This window comes from Bombina bombina, chromosome 4 (genome assembly GCF_027579735.1).
Source record: "Bombina bombina isolate aBomBom1 chromosome 4, aBomBom1.pri, whole genome shotgun sequence".
Lineage (NCBI taxonomy): Eukaryota > Metazoa > Chordata > Amphibia > Anura > Bombinatoridae > Bombina > Bombina bombina.
The window spans coordinates 778,317,533-778,340,873 of record NC_069502.1 but is presented as its reverse complement, the minus strand read 5'-3'; the positions used below and the strand labels follow the sequence as shown (position 1 = coordinate 778,340,873).

Genomic DNA, 23,341 nt, shown 5'->3' with positions numbered 1-23,341 from the left:
GGGGTTTTTCCGTAATTTAGTTTATTTAATTTAATTGTATTTTTTTTTTTTTTTTTAAATAAATTTTTATTTGAGGAAAACACAAAGTACAAAAATATCATACAGATGAAACATTTTCAATGATACAGACAAAGGGAGAAAATAACAACTACTAGGGTAGTTTCAAAAATTTCAATATAAATGATATTCCAATGTTGCATGACATCTCAAAAAACATTTTCCTCAGTTTTATATTAATAAGGTACATAACAACAATTTCTTAAGTAAGTGGGAATATATGCTCTCATAGGGTAGTCTCAAGAAGGGTAATGGGGTAAGGAGTGGAGAGAAGGATAAGGAAAAAATATTGAGTCAGAAGGGTGAGTGAGAAGTAGGTGAATACAGTAGCAGAGCGGCCATACATTATGTTGGTGGCGTATCATATTAAAAAAAGAAGTGACCAAGGTCTAATCAATGTCGGACTTGTTTAATTAGAAATTTTTCCCACCAAGGGGCCCAAGTAGTGTGATAGAAATCTAGTTTATCTAGGGCTGAGTGGGAGTAAGCTTCCATTTTCGACAAGTAGTTGACTGTAGCTAAAATCTGTGAGGTAGTAGGAGGAGAAATTTGTTTCCAAGCTTTTGCAATTTCTAATTTAGTGGCCATCAGCACATAAATGGACAAGGCTTTATGTGTAGGGGAGAGGGCTGGGAAGTTGAGGTGGAGCAGACCAATTTGGGGACTAAGCTGAACAGTTATGCCTAGGGAGTGTAGTAAGTTAGTTACCCAGAGCCATATAGAGGAGAGTCTGGGGCAGAACCACCAAATATGCGCCTGAGTTCCAAGCTGTCCGCAGCCCCTCCAGCAGACAGGGGAGTGAGAATCATATATCTTATGAAGGGTCACTGGGAATAGGTGCCACCGCACTGTTATTTTGTAATGGAGTTCCCAAAGGGATGTGGAATGCAATAACTTTCTAGTAGCCTTAAGTTCTCTGTACCAAGAGTCGGCGTCAACCGTGAAGTTAAGTTCGGTTTCCCAAGCTATAAACTGCGAGACTTTTTGTTGAGAGAAGGGATCCAATAGCATCTCGTAGTGGAACGATAAAGTTCCTTTAAGCTTGTGAGGCAGGGACCATCGCTGTTCCCATTTTGTGTCAGGTCTAAGGTGCTCTCTGGGGAATCCCCATGATCTGACAATGGAAGAGAGTCGGAAGGCCTCAAACTTCAACGGGGCTGGAATCCACAATTTATTACAAATTGATGCATGTGAGACACCTCCGGTATGACCATAGAGGTCAGCAACACGGTTAGCTCCAAGAGAGGACCAGGTGGAGACATGAGTATCAGGTAGGCAGAAGAGAACACTAGCTATGGTTTGACATGGGGAGGGGTGGGGAGCAATCGAATCTAAGTGTCTCGTCTGATCCCAGAACTTAAGGGTATCCATTATCACCGGGTGAGTGGTATAGAGGTTTTTCCAATAATGAGAGGGAATCCAAGGGAGGTCTGATAATCTCACTCCTGAGGGGAGGAGAGACTGTTCAACCTCCCTCCATAGGGCCGAGCTATCACTGCAACCCCATTCGATCAAATGGGTTAGACGCGCCGCTTGATAATAGAAAATGATATTAGGCATTCCCAGGCCTCCTCTATCGCTAGCTCTTTGAAGGGTTTGTCTCGATGTTCGAGGATGCTTGCCCTTCCAAACATAGCTAGTAATGAGGCTCTGAAGTTTATTCAAAATTGGTCGGGGCAGATTAAGTGGGATAGTACGGAAAAGATAGTTAATTTTCGGGATATAAGACATTTTAATGGCGGCAATCCTGCCGGTCCAGGAAATGTCCTGAAAGTCCCACGAGTCCAGTAGTTTTTTCCAGTCAGGGAGTCTCTCTGTAAAATTCTTAAGAATGACAGTGGAGACATTTGGGGAAAGATGGATACCTAGTAGTTTCAGGGAGTGGGGTGACCATTGAAACCGATATCTGTCTTGTAGAAAGAAGAGATCTTGAGGAGTAATATTGATATGCAAAGCTTCGGTTTTAGCAAAATTTAGTTTATAGTAGCTTAGGGTCATGAACTTAGAGATGATTTTGAACACAGCAGGGAGTGACCTAAGAGGATCAGTGAGCAAGAGAGTTACATCATCCGCATATAGAGAAATGGTGTGTTGATGGGAGCTAATAGGGAAGCCAGAGATGTCCGGGTCTGTCCTCATGGCTTGAGCTAGTGGCTCAATGGAGAAAGCAAACAGGAGCGGGGAAAGGGGGCAGCCCTGTCTCGTCTCGTCCCATTGGTTATATCGAAACTATTTGATTGAAATCCTATTCCCTTAACCCTGGCAGATGGACTGGAATATAGAGCCTGAATCGCAACAATGAATTTTTCTGGGATCCCAAAGGCACGCAAAGATTCCCATAAGTACTCCCACCTCACCCTATCAAAGGCTTTCTCAGCGTCTAATGATAGGGCTAACGTGGGGATATCTCCTTTTGCACTTTCCAGTAGTATGTCCAAGACGTGCCTTGTGGCATCTGGGCCTTCTCTTCGGGGGATAAATCCCACTTGATCTGGGTGTATCAGAGTAGGGGTGATTTGGGCCAGTCGATTTGCCAGTATCTTGGCGTAGAGTTTAGTGTCAATATTAAGCAAAGAGATCGGGCGATAGCTCCCGCAGTCCTGAGGGTCCTTGCCAGCCTTTAGTATGGTGGTGATGGAGGCCTCAAGGAACTCTTTTCGGAAACTGCCTTTGCTGAACACTTCGTTAAATACCTTACAGAGAATTGGGGAGATTTGAGGAGAGTAGGATCTATAGAATTAACTCGTGAAGCCATCTGGACCCGGGGATTTCGCAATTTTAAGGTCCCTAATAGCCGAGACAACTTCCTCAAGAGAGATAGGAGATGTCAGAGTCGATGTCTCCGCTTGGTCCATTTGAGGGAGGAGAGGTATCTGCGGATGCTAACAGGGTCAAGGGTTTTCGTAGGGTCTGAGGAGTCTAAATTGTACAGCTGATAGTAAAAATGTTTAAAAGCTTCTCCTATATCAGCTGGAGACGTCACGCATCCACCTGGGGCATTTATGGAGGTAATTTTGGCTTGTGCCGTCCGATTTCTTAGTTTTCTGGCTAATAAAGTAGATACTTTATTATTATTATGATAGTAGACTTGTTTGAGTCTGTCTAACAAGCGCTGAGTTTCGTTGACTTCCAAGTCCTTAATCTGTTTAGTGATCTCTGACAGTTGAGCACTAGTTGTAGCAGAATAAGAGTTAGAGAGCTCAAGCTTCAAGGTTCTGAGTTGACAGTGAAGAGATGCGAGCGAAGTTCCCCATGCCTTCCTAATCTGAGTGAACTTGTCAATAAAGAAACCTCTGAGGTATGCCTTAAGAGTGGCCCAAAGCACCTCTTCCGAAAGAAGAGGAGTTCGATTGATACTCAGAAAGGTGGTGAGAGTTGATAGAGTCTCCATCCTAAGCCCAGGAGTAGTGACCAAAAAATCCCTGAGGCGCCATGACATGCCCACCGCGCGTAGTGGGGGGCTACCTAGTTCGATTGTCAGGGAATCGTGCTCCGACCACGAGACCACCGATATCGTCACATCCGAGATCGTGTCTAAGAGACGTGAACTTAAGAAGAAGAGATCGATCCGAGTGTGAGACTTATGGGGAGCTGAATAGAAAGTGTGTTCTCGTCTATTTGGATGTACCGCTCTCCATACATCGTAAAGATCATACTGTTTAATTAAGTTTTGGAAGGCGGTAGATAACGGACGTAGCGTCCTCTCCGAAGTGGAGATCGGGGGGCCTGTTCTATCTAGTAGGGGATTCCAGATAAGGTTAAAATCGCCTCCCAATATCAGTTCCCCTTGGGTCACGGTCGACACCGACTCAAGCAGTAATCTAAGAAATCGAATTTGCCCTGAGTTGGGTGCATATATGTTTACTAATGTAAATAGTCTATGGTTGAGTTTACAAATTAGAATTATAAAGCGTGCCTGGGGGTCTTTTTCTATATAAATCACTTCATATAGGATAGAGGAGCCAACCAGGATGGCTACCCCTCTAGCTTTGGAGTGAAAGGATGATGTGACTACTGTGGGAAATTTTCTGTATGTGTGAGCAAAATCTGTGTTAGTTAGCCAATGCGTCTCCTGGATAAAAGCTACGTCAACTTTATTGCGTGATAGCATGGTGAGCAATAAACTACGCTTGGTCGGGGAGTTAAGGCCTTGGGTATTAAGAGTTAAAAACTTCAATTCTGACATTGTAGAAACTAGACTATATGTCTCCAGGTCCTAATTTGGGTAGCTATGAGAGCGTTACAATTAGAGAGAGAGTTACTATTTTTAAATATGAAGAGCCCACTTATATGAGTGAAGGGAGAGGGATGCAGCGGGCAAAAGCCACTCATATTGGGGGATAAAAGGGCTTTAGGGAAGGGGAGTAGTGGGGGGTTATGGTTGCTTAGATAATGAGCTTTTAATTAGGACGTGTCGTGGTGGAGAAATAGAGATGCAGACCGTAGAGTGGGGAAAAGGAGGGAAGAAAAGGGAGGAGCAACAAGGTGTCCACAGGATTGACCAGTACTAAGAGGGGGAAAGTTAAGGTTGTTTACTGTAGTGTAATGTCTGTGGAGACTATTACAGGAAGGATTTCTGTAGTGTGGGGTCCTTACAGGAACTGATATGGGCCAGTCTAAGTGGAGGGAGGGAGGCGATGTTAGTGTATGTGGAGAACTGAAGGAGGGGGGGGTGCCTGATTGGGGTTCTGCTTCACTTGACAGGCTAATGTCAGGAAGGAAAAGGGTGAACTAAGGGCGACAATACTCATTAGGAGCAATAACTATTGGAGAAGAGAAATCTGTCTAATACTAACAGAGGAAAGTAAAATAAAACCAACCTGCATAACATTTCAAACATTATAACCATATCAAATAAAACGAGCTAAACAGGGTGAGGGTTCAGCTGTATAGTAGTATTATACGGAAGACTACAACAAGGAGTTTACTATATTTCTGAACCATGCAAGGATAGACTTATAGAATAACATCATAGTTATACACACATCATGAAAACAGTTCTGTCTGGTGGGACCTGGTGTTATGTGAATAATAACTTAGAGAGTTGGTGCTACTATATGAGAAATGGAGTGTGCATTAGTTGACTAGAGTCAAGCTGTTTATCTTAACGTGATATTCGGAGCGTGGAAAAATGAGGGTAGGCTATGAGGGTTTGAGGCCTGAATATGGATATCTACCATTTTCCTGAGGATCCGATATGATTAATTAACAATTGTTTTCTATGGCGGATATTGATCAATGTTAAACAATCAATTAGAGGTTTGGGTAAGCTCTGTCGCATACATAACTGTCTCACTATATAGAAAGAGCAAAGTAAAATTTTAAGGCCTAAAGAGGAGTGTCCAGAACCAGTAGGTTGTTGGAACTAGGAAATGTATCATGTGGGGAGTACTTAGAGTGGGTTCCTAAGTGTAGGGCTAAGATTACAAAAATATTCAGTCTATAGGCTGACCGAATATGAGCTAAGAGATATCTCTAAGTATGGGAGTAAGAGTTGATTAGGTCTATTGTGTGTAGCTTAAGGTGGTTAGAAATAACAATACAGCATGAACTATAATATAATGAGAAACAAAGCATATAAACTAGGTGTCAAATTTCGAACATTAACAAATACAATTTACATTTACGTTACCCTTCCATCTTCTTCTAGTCTCTGTTAGTTGAAAGTTCCAGAGAGGTAAACAGTGTCATTCAAGGGGGGATCAGGGGAGAAAAAGTGGTGGGGACAAAATATGAGTATGATGGACAAGAGAGGGGCAGTCCAGTGGATATAGACCAAGCAGAATTTAGCAAGGTGCATCACAGTACATGGAAAATTGAGACCATCTCTTCACAACTGGAGCTGATTCGGGGGTGGTGATGATGGCGGTCCTCCCCTTGAAGATTGGAAACTGAAAACTTGGTGTTGAGGCCGCCAGGGGGCTGCAGTGGCATTGAGCTTCTTGGTGGTGTTCTGTGGGACTGGAGGGAGATTGTCAGCTGTGAGGAGTTTCAGAGACTGTAGAAGAGTGGTGATGGTGTATGAGGTGTCATTGAATTGAAAGAATATACGAACAGGAAAGCCCCATCTGTATTTGATGTTATTCTTACGAAGGCATTGAGTGACTTGGTGAAAAAGTCTTCTTCCAGATAGGGTGTGGGCCGAGAGGTCTGGGAAAACCTGTATGTCCTTAAATGAATCCTTCAATGCTTTCGTCTGAAATGAAGCCTTGAGGACTCTCTCTTTAAAAGTGAAGTAATGTAATCGAACAATTACATCCCTGGGAGACCCCATGGGTGCATTCCGTGGTCTAAGGACCCTGTGAGCTCTGTCAATGAGGCTTTCCTGAGGGGAAGTAGGACCAAGCAACTCTGTGAAGAGAGATTGTAGATGGGCAGGTGATTCCGCTGGGGTGACTTCCTCAGATATACCCCTTATTCTGAGGTTGTTCCGACGTGACCTATCTTCCTGTTCTGCCAATTTGGTCTCCAGACATGATATCATTTCAGCTAGCGATTGGGTATAACTTAACAGATTGGAATGGTCGACATGTAGATCCTCTTGTTTTTTTTCCAGAGAATCTGTTCTCTATCCCAATAGGGAGATATCTCTCTTCAACTCGGAGACTGAGGCTTTGAGTTCTTGCTTTAAGGAAGTGTGGTAGGAGTCCATTTTGTTCGAGAGATCCTTGATGGATTCGAGGATAGTAGAAGAAGGGTGGGGGATTCTTTCTGTAGAAAGGGAGAGGGATCGAGAAGGTTCCTTGGCAAAGGTGGTGGAGTCTCTGGAGTCGTCATCAGAAAGGTCCTGGTCAGATGTATTCTTGTATGAGAAATGATCTGAGAGAGTCCGTTTCGGCATGTCTCCATGTTTCTGTTTCTTTCTTTGTGAGTGAGCCATCTTACTCATGATAAATCCTACAAATCAGAGGCTCACTTGGGGAGGTTCTAATAATGAATTCAGTGATAGATCGTGGAGCAGAAAGAGGATGTCAGGCACCCCCCAGGCAGTGGGGCCTAGCCTAGCATGAGACAATGAGCTGCCTGTTAAAAATCAAGTGTGCAGGGTAGTAGTGGTCTCCCACTAGTACTGAATTATGTATTCTCTAGATTCACTCGGATTTTGATTGAAGATGGTCTGTAAGAAACTTAAGTGCGAGGTGACTCTCTCCCCAGGGGGTTGCTCTCTGCCGAGCGAGTAAGGAGAAGGAAAATGTGGGGTATGACCCGTGGGCACAGTGGACCAACGGGAAAGGGAGGGGAGAGAGGTCAGAGATATACAATGACAGTCAGTTTCACACTAGAGAGCAAAGGAGTAACCCAGCCAAGGCTTTGATAGGATATAGCTGTGAACAATAAAAAAAATAGCAAGGGGAGGCTAGTTGGGAGTTGAGAGGTCCCACAAGCGATAGGTCAGGTAATCTTTAAACCTCTATGTCAGAGTTATCACAGTTGACAGTTCTCAATAGCTTTAAATATAGTCGTGCCTTCTGGGTAACAACTTTATAGGTGGAGGACACGACAGGTACACTTCAATTGTTGTAGGTTCTCAGTAAAATACAGTCTTATAGTAGACAAAATTAACTAAAATCTCCCCCAATGTGATGCTGAGGGGTATTAAGAGAGTCAATATATCTGGGTAGGTGCTGCGGCAACTTCAAATGTGGTATGTTCTAGCCCTTGTCTGTAGGCACTGTTTACTGGTGCTAGTGACTTGTGGGAATGAGCAGATATATAATTAAATCACAGTGAGACAGTATTGGGAAAAACGATGTATGGAGTCTCACACTAGCTGGCTTATAGAGCAGTAAGATTCCAACTACCTCTATAGTAGTATCTTTGGGAGAGCTGTGTCTTTTATCCTGTTCTCTTTTTCCCTTTTTTACCTTAGGGCAGATATATAATTCTCAGTTGCGTGTATAGTGTAGGTTTACCCCACGTGGGGGCAGCTTACCCTTGAGGCCGGGACCGCTACGTTTCCTGAAAGTCCCTCTATCTGGAGAGCCAAGCTGAGGGGTCCGGCAGCTAGAAAGGTGTACTTTGGCCTCAGTTGCGACACACCGCGTGTCTGATGGAGTGGAGGAAAGGAGACAGGCCGTTGCGCTGCGCCGGGTTATGTCGGCACACCCGACTGAGCAGCGATAGAGAGAGGGCTGCCTTCCGATGAGGACAAGTAGCTGCAGTTGCTGAAAGGCTCCGCGGAGTCAGCAAAGGAGACCTGGAGGTGTAAGTACTGCCCGTGGAGTAGATGTGTCGGCTGTAGTCCGAGAGCGGTATGACCGGAGGGCTGGGATCAGTCTGAACTCCTGGGCGCAATGAATCCGGAAGTTTGTTGAAGAGAGCACCACAGGAAAGTGTGGCGCATTAGAAAATTTCCCAGGCAAGCTAGGATAATTAGAGGTCTGGAATAAAGTCCGATCTTGAAATTTACAGAAAGGTAGTCCCAAGGGGTTAGGGAAGTGAAATGTAATAAACAAAAAAGGTTTTAAAGGTTTTAGAGGGTACAAAGAGAAAAAAAAACAAAATTGGTCTGCAGAGCTCTTCTGCAATGCGACCACTCGCTATGATGGCAAACTCCGCCCCCAATTTAATTGTATTTAATTGTAGGTAGTTTAGGTAATTAATTTAATTATAGAGTAGTGTTAGGTGTAATTGTAACTTAGGTTAGGGTTTATTTTACAAGTATATTTGTATTTATTTTAGCTAGGTAGTTATTAAATAGTTAATAACTAATAACTATTCTACCTAGTTAAAATAAATACAAAGTTGCCTGTAAAATAAAAATAAGTCCTAAAATAGCTATAATGTAACTATTAGTTATATTGTAGCTATATTAGGGTTTATTTTATAGGTAAGTATTTTGTTTTAAATAGGAATAATTTATTCAATTATAGTAATTTTATTTAGATTTATTAAAAATAGATTTAACTTAGGGGGTGTTAGGGTTAGACTTAGGTTTAGGGGTTAATACATTTAGTATAGTTGCGGCGAAGTTGGGGGCAGCAGATTAGGGTTAATAATTGTAGTTAGGTTGCGGCGACGTTGGGGGCGGCAGATTAGGGGTTAATATATATAATGTAGGTGTCGGCGATGTTAGGGGCAGCAGATTAGGGGTTCATAGGTATAACCTAAGTGGCGGCGGTGTCCGGAGCGGCAGATTAGGGGTTAATAATATAATGCAGGTGACAACGATGTTGGGGGCAGCAGATTAGGGGTTAATAAGTGTTAGATTAGGGGTGTTTAGACTCGGGGTTCATGTTAGGGTGTTAGGTGTAGACTTAGAAAGTATTTCCCCATAGGAAACAATGGGGCTGCGTTAGGAGCTGGACGCTGCTTTTTTGCAGGTGTTAGTTTTTTTCAGCCATCTCAGCCCCATTGTTTCCTATGGGGAGATCATGCACGAGCACGTTTTAGCCAGCTTACCGCTACCGTAAGCAACGCTGGTATTACAGTGAGAAGTGGCGCTAAATTTGCTCAATGCTCACTTTTCTGAGGCTAACGCAGCCATTCAGAAAACTTGTAATACCAGCGTTGTTTAAAGTCAGTGCTGGAAAAAAAAGGCTCGTTAGCAACGCAAGTCTTTACCGACAAAACTCGTAATCTAGCCGATAGTTTATCATTTAAAAATCTGTGATTAAAAAATCCATTATAATACATTTAGATGGTATCCTTATTTTGTCAAGCTCTGTCTGCATCTCATCACTTTTATTCAGAGAAAATATGAAAATTCATATTTTAGAATACAGTGTTCCAAGTTTGGAAATATATATACAAACCCAGCCTTTTTAGTTATGACTTCATACCTATTATTTCATTTCTGTATTAGCCCTATTTCTCATCATGATCTGATAAGAAAGAGAGTTTACTGTCATCTCCAAGCCGTTTTTCAGCTGTTTCTATTGGGTATAATCTCAGTAGGGGCTTGGTTTCTATTGGATGGGACAGGGCTGTGTATAATAGGCTCAATTTCATTGGATAGTAGTCAGAATGTTGTATAAACATTCCCTTATCTGTTATAGTCAAGTCATTTTAGCGTATATGTTAAGGTGTCATTTTAGATGTCATTTCTAGATGCCATTTTTAGATGTGCTTGCTAATCTAAGAGAATAAAAAGCAGAAACAAGACATATTCTATATAAAGGATGGACTTGCTAGTTTCATCTTTTACTTATTACACAATCTATGCTGATCCTGTTACAAGGTCTGAACGAAGAGAGAATTTACTGTCAGACTGCAATCCTTTTTTTGGCTATTTCTATTGGATATAGCCTAATTATGCAGTGTAATATCTATTGGGTAGGACAAGGGTGTGTTTAAGAGGCTCAGTTCATTGGATAGTAATAGGGATATGGTTAAAAATTCCCTTATCTATCTTGGTCTAGTTTATTTTGCGTATATAAGTATCAATTTTGATCTTATTACTAGTCCCAAAAAGTATAGGGAAAGTATTCCACATAAAAGACAGTTTTGTTGCGTTATATACTTATTAAACGATTTAAGCTTTATATTAGTTATGGTAAGAAGTGTATGATAATGTTACACGATCTTAGCTCTATATTAGTAAAATTAAAAAATGTGTGACTATGTATTATATATCCCTTGCAATATTCCTAATGGTGTTATATTGTTGTCTTCTATATACTGGATTTTGCTATAGTGCTATGTCTGTGTTGAGGTGTGAATTATTATCCAGAATAAAGAGAAATGTTTTTTTTACAAACAAGGTGAAACCTCAATAGGTTTTAAGTGTAACAGAAACGTATGGGAACCAGACGGTGGTGAAGAAATATTAAACAACCTTTATTTGTTTAACATAAGTATCCAATCGAGTGGGAAAGTTACCTCTATACTAGTAGTGTCTTATCTGGAGAGATATTAGCCCTGAATAATGCGTTATATAATCTAAAGGAAAACTATCAGATAAACTGTCCTCAAGTCTTTTTTTCTCAAATTTAGAATAGACACCTATCATTACAAACTCATTGGTGTGTGGCATATAGCGTACCCTAGTGACAAGTGTAAAGCATCTGTGGGTTAACCTAGTTCACCCAAAAACTTTTTCTTTTTAAATTATAATTTATATAATTATGTTTGTTCTTGTTTATGTACTATATATCCAGAGTATTATGTCTGAGTTTATATATATGAATAATTGAAATGCTGTCTTCTTTGCTTACTGTCTTCTTTAAATATGAATATCAAAAATGTTTTAGGTACTAACCTTGTGAAAATCTATCTAAATCACAAAGTTTATAGAGGGGTATGTAGCGAACAGTGCTAGAGTATTAGGAATAGAGCCATAATGCAACCAGAATATGCCCATATATGGGTATACGTTAAAAATTTGTCATATATGCAGAGAGAGGTGGATATAGCAGGAGGTATTCATACACAGATAGGGGAAGTTTTTTTAGAAGATCGTTGATTATGATACTTGCTATCATGTTTCACAGCCCGTATATTCATAAAAGCAAACTCAGTATTATACTGGCTAATCAAATTAGCCAAAATTGAAAATGAAAAATTAATTGCAAAGGATTCTAAATCTAACCCTAAAAGGTTCTTTAAGTACATAAATTGCAAAAAATCTAAGAAAGACAATATAGGTACATTAAAATGCGGGGAGGGTAGCATGATTAACAGGGACAGGGAGAAGGCTGAGATACTAAACCAGTTTTTTTCTTCAGTATACACAAGAGAGAAACCATTGGATGATACTTTGGAACAAAATAGAACATGCCAGACCATACCATTAATTGGGTTATGTATAGAGGATATCAGGAACAAATTGGATAATATTAAGGTAAATAAAACTCCAGGCCCAGATGGAATACACCCAAGGGTGTTAAGGGAACTTAGCACTGTTATAGACAAACCTCTACTCTTAATTTTTCAAGACTCATTATCCTCAGGCATGGTACCCAAGGATTGGCGTAAAGCTGATGTGGTGCCACTCTTCAAAAAGGGAAGTAGGGATGATCCAGGAAGCTATAGACCAGTTAGTCTGACATCAATAGTGGGGAAGATATTTGAAGGGATTATATTGATGAGCATATTCGTGTAAACAAGATTATGAGTTCTAATCAACATGGTTTTAGGATAAATAGATCATGTCAAACTAATCTAATTAGATTCTATGAGGAAGTGAGTAAAAATATAGATAAAGGGGAATCAGTTGATGTTATATACTTAGATTTTGCAAAGGCGTTTGATACAGTGCCACATGAGAGATTAATGCACAAAATTAGGAGACTGGGAATAGCTGAAAATGTTAGTTTGTGGATAAATAACTGGATAAAAGATAGGGAGCAACGAGTAGTAGTAAATGGATCATACTCAGATTGGACAAAGGTAATCAGTGGAGTACCTCAGGGATCAGTGCTAGGCCCTATTCTTTTTAATATTTTTATAAATGACTTGTAGCTAGGATTAAATAGCGACATCTCTATTTTTGCAGATGATACTAAGTTAAGTAAGGTTATTAGGTCAGAGCAGGATGAACTTTCGTTACAAAGGGATCTGCAAAAATTAGAATTATGGACAGGTAAATGGAAAATGAGATTTAATACGGGAAAATGCAAGGTTCTACATTTTGGAAGTAAAAATAAGCAGGCAACGTATTATTTAAATGGGACAAGACTTAGCCGAACACAAGAGGAAAGGGATTTGGGGGTAGTAATAGATAACAAGCTAAAGATGGGTGCACAATGCAGGGCAGCAGCTTCAAAGGCTAATAAGATACTAGCATGTATTAAAAGAGGCATTGACTCAAGGGAGGAAAGCATAATTCTGTCACTATATAAAGCCCTGGTAAGACCTCACCTTGAGTATGGAGTGCAGTCCTGGGGACCAATCGCAAAAAAAGATATTGCAGAACTAGAAAAAGTCCAGAGAAGGGCCACAAAGCTAATAAGGTATTGGAAAATTTAACCTATGAGGAGAGGTTAGCCAAACTGGGTCTGTTTTCTTTAGAAAAAAGGCGCTTAAGAGGTGGCATGATTACTTTATATAAATATATTCAAGGACCATATACAGAGATGGCAGAAGCTCTGTTTATTCCAAGAAAATTGTTTGTGACCAGAGGTCACAATTTAAGGTTGGAGGAAAGGAGATTTAATCTCCTGCAACGGAAACGTTTCTTCACTGTAAGAACAATAAAAGTGTGGAACTCATTACCAAAGGAGGTAGTGAATGCCAATACCCTAGGTACATTTAAAATTATTTGGATACTGTTCTTCGCCAAAAGCGGCACTTCTCATGGGATTCGTAAGATTAAACATATCCCCATAGTTTCTCTGGGTTGCTTTTGAGATTTTTCCTTTATATCTCATTATAGTTAGTTTAGTTGAGGTTTAAAAGGTGAGATAGATCCTCTGTTGTTAAACCCTCTGGGATATAAGCAGTCTAAATAAAATATCCATTTGGATTCTGTCGTTAGTAACTTCTTTTCGTAATTGCCTCCTCTCCAGTTCTTAGTTACTTTTTGAATCCCCATATATATTTATATACTTTTTGAGACTAGTAATAAGATCAAAATTGATACTTATAATACTTAAGGTTAACACAGGAAGTTACCACATCAATACACAACAAAGATACAGTTTTAAAAAATCATTAAAAAATACTATCTATATAATAAACAGTAAATATACTATCATCACAAAATGATACAACATTTTATATACACAGCAAGGATAAATTCTTAGGCACAGCAATTGTTAGAACAAATTCTTATTATTGAAAAATTATATATTGGTAAAAAATAAGACTGGGAACTCTCAGTATTTCTATAGAATATAACATCTTTTATACTTCCAGGTTTAAAATTTAAAATATTTGTTACCAGCATATATTTTTTACTAATAAGAATATATTTGTTACCAACATATATTTTTTACCAATATATCATTTTTCAATAATAAGAATTTGTTCTAACAATTGCTGTGCCTAAGAATGTATCCTTGCTGTGTATATAAAATATTGTATCATTTTGTGATGATAGTATATTAACTGTTTATTATATAGATAGTATTTTTTAATGATTTTTTTAAACTGTATCTTTGTTGTGTATTGATGTGGTAACTTCCTGTGTTAACCTTAAGGATATGAAAGGGTTAAAAAGATTTTTTTGTGAATTAGGAAATTATCTCTCTACTGCCCTCTGGTGGTGGAGGGTATATTAGGATGCTTTTTACCACAATATTTTATGCTTGATGAAGGGAAGATGTTCCCGAAACATTGCTGCTTTGTTTGTTGTGCCTAAATAAAGACCATTTGAATTCACCTATTGCTGCCACATCCTTTGGACTCTATTTGATATATATGGTAGGGTTTGGTGGTACCCCTATGTGGCGTGCAAGTGATCCAGGTGCTGACTGATATTACTTGACTTTCATTGATTGTTGGTACCACTATCTATTCGTGCACCTGGTTGGAAATTTGTCCTATTAAAGATGGAAGAAGCACAACAGAATTTGAAAACTTTCTCAATTCATACTCTGATACAGAGGCACCAAGGATTACCACTTTAACTAAAGGCTCCAGAGAGTTTTTGAAAATGGCACCATCTGAGTCTGTTTCTAAGGACTGTGAAAAGTTGGCAAAAAAGAAATTGGCATATGACTTACATGCCACCACCCTAAGTGAGCATCATAGGGTTAAACGGATCCCCCGCGGTCTGAGAATGACAGCACGCCCTACACTAATGAGGGAGAACAAAGCCTATTGTGATGTGTTTGAACAAATATTAAACAAATGTTCAATGGACTTGCTAGTGCTTACTGTAGACTGCCTAAACAAAGAAACTGCGGAACAACAATTGAAACTTAAGGAAATGGAATCTGAAATTAAAAACAGTCTACCGACTGATGATTCATCCAAACTACTTACCCAGGTGGATGCCTCTGTGGGAGAATTGAAGAAATCTATCAAGATTTGTAAGCGCACCAAGTTCGCCAGGGATGAACAAGATTATTCCCTAGCAAGGGTGTACAAGTGGTGCTACGATCCGGAGGGCACTTCCAGATGGGGGACTTCCGGTAGAGGTAGACGTCACTTCCGGGCGCCAGCACGTAGCAACAGCGGGTCCGGCTCTTCAGACATCTCAGCGGGGGACTCCGACGCGACTCCATCGTGGAGGGAGAAAACATCGTAGGCGGAAAGGAGAAACCCCAACGTCAACTCCGCTCAGGTTGGAACAGGCACAAGTGAGTCTAGGAAGACTGGGGTCAACACCGGAGGAGGTAGTTAATACGACATTACCGGGTATTAGCGATGAGCTCACATTGATGGAAAGAACTAAATATTTATTACCTGAGACTGCCCCTCTTGAGAATGTATTAGTACCTCAATCTGCTGCCACATGTAATGACATAGTGCTTAATATTTCTAAGGTACAGATCTCGGATGCCGAATTAGCTTTACTTAATAAAGGCCTGTCCTATTGCCCCAAAAATTATTGTAACTTTTTTCAACGATCTAAAGATTTATTTAGATTTTTCGTAATGTTAGATTGAAGATGCTAACCTTTGATAATGGTTCCATACCCAATAAAGATGTGGAAAATAGATTAAGTTTGAAAAAGGTTGGGTTGAGGAATAAGAGTACTTTCTTACCAGCCCAAAGCCATCATGGGGTTGAAACTTGTGAAATTGGTTATGCATGACATAGATAGTTTGAAAAATAAGGTATTAAAAGAAAAAAATTCCAAAGGTGTTAGAAATAAAGGTAAATACATACCTACTGTTCAGACCATTTATAACAATGAGTCAAAATTGAAATACAAACACCTTTTGAATAATTTTTCTAAACAGGATCAGTTGGCTTTAAACTCTTTGTCATCTAAAAATAATGTCATTCTGAAAAAAGCCGATAAAGGTGGGGCCGCAGTGATTTTGGACAAAGAATTTTATATTGGAGAAATTAGAGGTCAACTAAATGATGACCAGGTTTATTGAAAATTATCTGGCAACCCTGTTTTTCTAATACAATATGAATTAAAGAATATTTTGACAATTGCCCAAAAAAATGGGATTATTGCTACAGATCTGTTTACATTTTTTGATGTACCACATCCACGTACACCTGTGCTTTACACGTTACCCAAGGTGCATAAAAACCTGAATGCACTGCCTGGTCGCCCAATAGTCTCCTCTATTGGAGCTATTTTATCTAATATCTCTATATATTTAGACAAGATCTTGATACCTTATGTAGAGAAAACTAGCTCTTTTTTAAGAGACACAAGTGATTTTTTACTTAAATTAGAGGCATTAAATTTGGACACCAGTAAATTTATTATATATATAGCTTGGATGTTGAAAGCCTTTACACCTCTATTACTCATGTGAGTGGTGTGGGGGCTGTTGAATCTATTTTATATGCCTATGGTGATTTTTCTGACACTCAAATTGAGTTCTTCCTAAGATTGCTTGAATTTGTTCTATATTATAATTATTTTCTTTTTGAGGATGATTATTTTTTGCAAATCCTGGGAACAGCCATGGGTTCCAGCGTCGCCCCTAATTATGCGAATTTGCTAATGAATGCATTTGAAGAAAAATTGGTATATTCTAACAGAGACTTTATTCGATATGGCGCCTGTTGGTGGCGCTATATCGACGATGTCTTTGGAATTTGGTTGGGCGACGCTGGAACCCTGAGGGCTTTTGTAGATGACTTGAACAGCTCTACTGTGCACTTAACATTTAAATTGTCCCTTAGTGAAGAAGAAATTGTATTTTTGCATACCAGGGTTATCAACTCAGGAGGGTCTTTAACAATAGATTTATTTAAAAAACCCACTGATTGCAATATCATTTTACACTTTGACAGTGCTCATCCCCTATCTCTATTAAAGGCTCTACCTAGAAGTCAATTGTTAAGAGTACGTAGGATTGTGACAGATCAACAACTGTTTGACTTAAGATTAGGGGAAATTAAGAATCGCTTTTTGGAGCGTGGTTATCCTAAGGTTATTTTGGAAAAGGAGTCACAATCGGTTTCATTGATCCCTAGAGCTACACTATTGTCTACTGACAAGAAACCCAAAAAAAACCTCGAAAAAAGAAAGGATAATAAGGGGGGTGATCCCCAGAGGATGGTTTTTGTGTCAGAATTTAATAGTCAAAGCTATAGGATTAATGACATTATTAAGAAACATTGGCCCCTTTTGTCCAAATGTTATCCCAATATTTCTGAGTTTGCAGAATCTCCAATGCCTGCCTTTAAAAGTGGTTATAATTTACAACAGAAATTGATCAGGGCTGATATTGGATCTGCTAAGATAAAGGATAGTCAAAGATATTTGACGGACAGGAATAGGGGTTGTTACCCATGTCTGGGATGTTCATGTTGCGGCAACATGATTAAAGGATCTGTTTTTTACCATCCCAGTTCAGGTAAAAAATATCAGATTAAGAATTTCTATACCTGTCACTCAAAATTTGTCATCTACCTCATTAAATGTCCTTGTGGGCGGAGCTATGTAGGAGAGACTACTAGGTATATTAGGGACAGAATAATTGAGCATAAAAGCTCTATTAGGATACAGAACAAATCTTCTTCTATAGCCTGTCACTTCAACTCAGTAGGACATGCCATTACCAACTCCGTTTTCAGGTAATTGATTTTGTCCCCAGTCCTAGTAGAGGTGGTAATAGGGAATTAATGCTACACCAAAGAGAGCGGATTTGGATATTTGAGTTGAGTACTCTGGAACCGGTTGGACTTAACAAAGACTGGGATCTGTCAGTATTTCTATAGAATATAACATCTTTTATACTTCCAGGTTTAAAATGTAATATATTTGTTACCAGCATATATTGTTTACTAATAAGAATATATTTGTTACCAACATATATTTTTTACCAATATATAATTTTTCAATAATAAGAATTTGTTCTAACAATTGCTGTGCCTAAGAATTTATCCTTGCTGTGTATATAAAATGTTGTATCATTTTGTGATGATAGTATATTTACTGTTTATTATATAGATAGTATTTTTTAATGATTTTTTTAAACTGTATCTTTGTTGTGTATTGATGTGGTAACTTCCTGTGTTAACCTTAAGGATATGAAAGGGTTAAAAAGAATTTTTTGTGAATTAGGAAATTATGTCCCTACTGCCCTCTGGTGGTGGAGGGTATATTAGGATGCTTTTTACCACAATATTTTATGCTTGATGAAGGGAAGATGTTCCTGAAACGTTGCTGCTTTGTTTGTTGTGCCTAAATAAAGACCATTTGAATTCACCTATTGCTGCCACATCATTTGGATTCTATTTAATATATTTCACCTATTATGTGTATGTGGTAAACACAAAGTTGAATTTTTGTTGTGAGCCTTATACTTAATTTGGAATTTTTTAGGAATATTTTTAAGAGTAATGTTTGCACAATTTTAAATGCCATATCTGCTACATAACTATTTGTTTTTACCATTCATTTAGCTATTATTGCTGTATAAATTTGTGTATGTGTATGTGGTAAACACAAAGTTGAATTTACGTTGGGAAATAATACATTCTAATACTACAAATGTAAAGTGTATTTTCACTATATGCATTTTATTTCGCTCTCTTTAGTGCTCTTCAGTATGATGTAGGTGCTATGTTTTTGGACTCAAGTATTGATTTTAGGTTTACGTCTATATTCTAGTTTTGCTGATTACTACATTAATTTTCGTAACCACACTTACAAAGCGTGAAATAAATGCTTGAGCAGAAAAGCTGCACCAACCATAATAAGTACTGTATTTTAGTAACCTACTCAACTAATTGGCTGCAATGTATTGCACACAGCTGGGCAAGGGCATTTTTATGTGTCATGCATCTTAAAAAAATAGGGATATTGAATGATGCAATCATGCTATCGGTTAATGAAGACATTAGAATAAAGAATTATTAGGTTGTTTATTTAGAGGAAATAACATAATGAAACAACGGACCACAAGAGTGAATGTAGAAGAGATAGAAGGGATAAAAAGAGGGAAAACAGAAGGTAGTGATAGAGGAAATATAAGGGGGTTTATAGATAAGCAACACATAGAAAAGGAGGAAGAGAACAAGGTGCAGGAGGGAAATGGAAGTGAGGAGACAATAAGTCAATCTAAATGTCTCCACTAATATCTCCTGGGTCCACTGTCATTACGACAGACCACTGGTACTTCCATCACACATCTCCACATAACATCTGAATTCTTCTTATAAATTAGTAACCACTTCTATAAAAACTTTTGCCCCCCCCAAAAAACAAACATGCCTTTTCCACTCTATACACTATGACACACTATTCTTCTTTCTTCCACCAACCACCACACACCACAGTGTTTTTTTTTTCTGTAAAAACATCTGTGATGACCCCTTGAAATCTTCATACACGCTTGTCTGCTTTTTACATTCTTAGAGACTATCACACTCTCATAAGCTCACTCGCTATCACATACAGTATCTCTGCTCCAAGTTATTAAATGTAATGTATAATTGGGGGCACTCATTAAATTGATCCTCACCCAAATGCTATAGAGCTATTTAATATTTTCTTCTATAAGTTTTTGACTACTGTGTGACTAATTGATGTATCAATAAAATCTAAATTTCCATTCCAGGTACATAAACCTTGCTTAGAATTTTATTGAAATTATTATTATGTTTACATTCTTTATTTTTCAGGGGAGACTTCTTTGTAAAAAATTGCAAGAAAAAATGGCTCAAAATGTTGAACTAAAGTTGCTGAGTGATGTAAAACACAATAATTCAGAGGTACTGCAGGTAATGAAAAAAAATGGTAGGTTAAAAAAAAGTTTTGTTTTTTAATACTTTAATATTCTGCTGTTCCTGAATATAATTAAATTTGATGTTTTAATTTGATAGCATATTCAAATGCAAGAGCTTTGATTAGAGACCATGGTTAAGTTCTCAGTTAAAAGTAGAAAGGCAGGAAAGCTGCATTTTATGTCTCAAATCTAGGTCTGGAGAAAGCCACACACAGAGGGTGTCCCTGCAGCCAAACACATTGGCTTTAGGTCGAAACACTCTCGGTGTAACAGAAGTGGCAAAATGCAATGGAAAAAGAAATAAACAAAACATAATGCTTGTATATTGACATTTTGTCAAATCTTATCAGAGTTTAAAATGAATGAGAAAGACAGTGGAATTTAAATAATCCCAGCAACCATCGGAGTTGCTACACAAATTTTCATCAAAAAGTGGTAATTCACATAGAACTTTAATTTCTCAATCAGGTACATTTATCTAAAGGAAATTTCAAACAATCAAAAACATTGAATGTTGGAGTGGTAACCAATCATGAATTTTTCCTTATTTTTCAATAAGTTAATACAAATAGATCTCTAATAGGTACAGAGAGACCATTCATTCAAAATACAGTGGCCTAGATTTGGAGTTCGGCGGTAAAAGGGCTGTTAACGCTCCGCTGGCTTTTTTCTGGCCGCACCATAAATTTAACTCTGGTATCGAGAGTTCAAACAAATGCTGCGTTAGGCTCCAAAAAAGGAGCGTAGAGCATTTTTACCGCAAATGCAACTCTCGATACCAGAGTTGCTTACGGACGCGGCCGGCCTCAAAAACGTGCTCGTGCACGATTCCCCCATAGGAAACAATGGGGCTGTTTGAGCTGAAAAAAAACCTAACACCTGCAAAAAAGCAGCGTTCAGCTCCTAACGCAGCCCCATTGTTTCCTATGGGGAAACACTTCCTACGTCTGCACCTAACACTCTAACATGTACCCCGAGTCTAAACACCCCTAACCTTACACTTATTAACCCCTAATCTGCCGCCCCCGCTATCGCTGACCCCTGCATATTTTTTTAACCCCTAATCTGCCGCTCCGTAAACCGCCGCTACCTACATTATCCCTATGTACCCCTAATCTGCTGCCCCTAACACCGCCGACCCCTATATTATATTTATTAACCCCTAATCTGCCCCCCTCAACGTCGCCGACACCTGCCTACACTTATTAACCCCTAATCTGCCGAGCGGACCTGAGCGCTACTATAATAAAGTTATTAACCCCTAATCCGCCTCACTAACCCTATCATAAATAGTATTAACCCCTAATCTGCCCTCCCTAACATCGCCGACACCTACCTTCAATTATTAACCCCTAATCTTCCGATCGGAGCTCACCGCTATTCTAATAAATGGATTAACCCCTAAAGCTAAGTCTAACCCTAACACTAACACCCCCCTAAGTTAAATATAATTTTTATCTAACGAAATAAATTAACTCTTATTAAATAAATGATTCCTATTTAAAGCTAAATACTTACCTGTAAAATAAATCCTAATATAGCTACAATATAAATTATAATTATATTATAGCTATTTTAGGATTAATATTTATTTTACAGGCAACTTTGTAATTATTTTAACCAGGTACAATAGCTATTAAATAGTTAAGAACTATTTAATAGTTACCTAGTTAAAATAATAACAAATTTACCTGTAAAATAAATCCTAACCTACGATATAATTAAACCTAACACTACCCTATCAATAAAATAATTAAATAAACTACCTACAATTAACCTAACACTACACTATCAATAAATTAATTAAACACAATTCCTACAAATAAATACAATTAAATAAACTAGCTAAAGTACAAAAAATAAAAAAGAACTAAGTTACAGAAAATAAAAAAATATTTACAAACATAAGAAAAATATTACAACAATTTTAAACTAATTACACCTACTCTAAGCCCCCTAATAAAATAACAAAGCCCCCCAAAATAAAAAATTCCCTACCCTATTCTAAATTAAAAAAGTTACAAGCTCTTTTACCTTACCAGCCCTGAACAGGGCCCTTTGCGGGGCATGCCCCAAGAATTTCAGCTCTTTTGCCTGTAAAAAAAAACATACAATACCCCCCCCCCAACATTACAACCCACCACCCACATACCCCTAATCTAACCCAAACCCCCCTTAAATAAACCTAACACTAATCCCCTGAAGATCTTCCTACCTTGTCTTCACCATCCAGGTATCACCGATCCGTCCTGGCTCCAAGATCTTCATCCAACCCAAGCGGGGGTTGGCGATCCATAATCCGGTGCTGAAGAGGTCCAGAAGAGGCTCCAAAGTCTTCCTCCTATCCGGCAAGAAGAGGACATCCGGACCGGCAAACATCTTCTCCAAGCGGCATCTTCGATCTTCTTCCATCCGGAGCGAAGTGGCAGGATCCTGAAGACCTCCAGCGCGGAACATCCATCCGGACCGACGACTGAACGACGAATGACTGTTCCTTTAACGACTGAACGACGAATGACTGTCCCTCAGAATCAAGTTCAATCCTATTGGCTGATCCAATCAGCCAATCAGATTGAGCTCGCATTCTATTGGCTGTTCCGATCAGCCAATAGAATGCGAGCTCAATCTGATTGGCTGATTGGATCGGCCAATCGGATTGAACTAGATTCTGATTGGCTGATTCCATCAGCCAATCAGAAAATTCCTACCTTAATTCCGATTGGCTGATAGAATCCTATCAGCCAATCGGAATTCGAGGGACGCCATCTTGGATGACGTCCCTTAAAGGAACAGTCATTCGTCGTTCAGTCGTCGGTCCGGATGGATGTTCCGCGCTGGAGGTCTTCAGGATCCTGCCACTTCGCTCGGGATGGAAGAAGATCGAAGATGCCGCTTGGAGAAGATGTTTGCCGGTCCGGATGTCCTCTTCTTGCCGGATAGGAGGAAGACTTTGGAGCCTCTTCTGGACCTCTTCAGCACCGGATTATGGATCGCCAACCCCCGCTTGGGTTGGATGAAGATCTTGGAGCCAGGACGGATCGGTGATACCTGGATGGTGAAGACAAGGTAGGAAGATCTTCAGGGGATTAGTGTTAGGTTTATTTAAGGGGGGTTTGGGTTAGATTAGGGGTATGTGGGTGGTGGGTTGTAATGTTGGGGGGGGGGTATTGTATGTTTTTTTTTACAGGCAAAAGAGCTGAAATTCTTGGGGCATGCCCCGCAAAGGGCCCTGTTCAGGGCTGGTAAGGTAAAAGAGCTTGTAACTTTTTTAATTTAGAATAGGGTAGGGAATTTTTTATTTTGGGGGGCTTTGTTATTTTATTAGGGGGCTTAGAGTAGGTGTAATTAGTTTAAAATTGTTGTAATATTTTTCTTATGTTTGTAAATATTTTTTTATTTTCTGTAACTTAGTTCTTTTTTATTTTTTGTACTTTAGCTAGTTTATTTAATTGTATTTATTTGTAGGAATTGTGTTTAATTAATTTATTGATAGTGTAGTGTTAGGTTAATTGTAGGTAATTGTAGGTAGT

General features: G+C 39.0%; 1 protein-coding gene across 1 annotated transcript in view; it reads left to right on the top strand.

The window, feature by feature from the left end:
- The window catches only part of PLD5 (phospholipase D family member 5), a 950,676-nt gene that overhangs the window by 639,775 nt on the left and 287,560 nt on the right, over positions 1 to 23,341 (top strand). Inside the window, 1 exon segment of the mRNA XM_053712279.1 lies at positions 19,708 to 19,822. Within this exon segment, the coding sequence (XP_053568254.1) occupies positions 19,708 to 19,822 (115 nt within the window).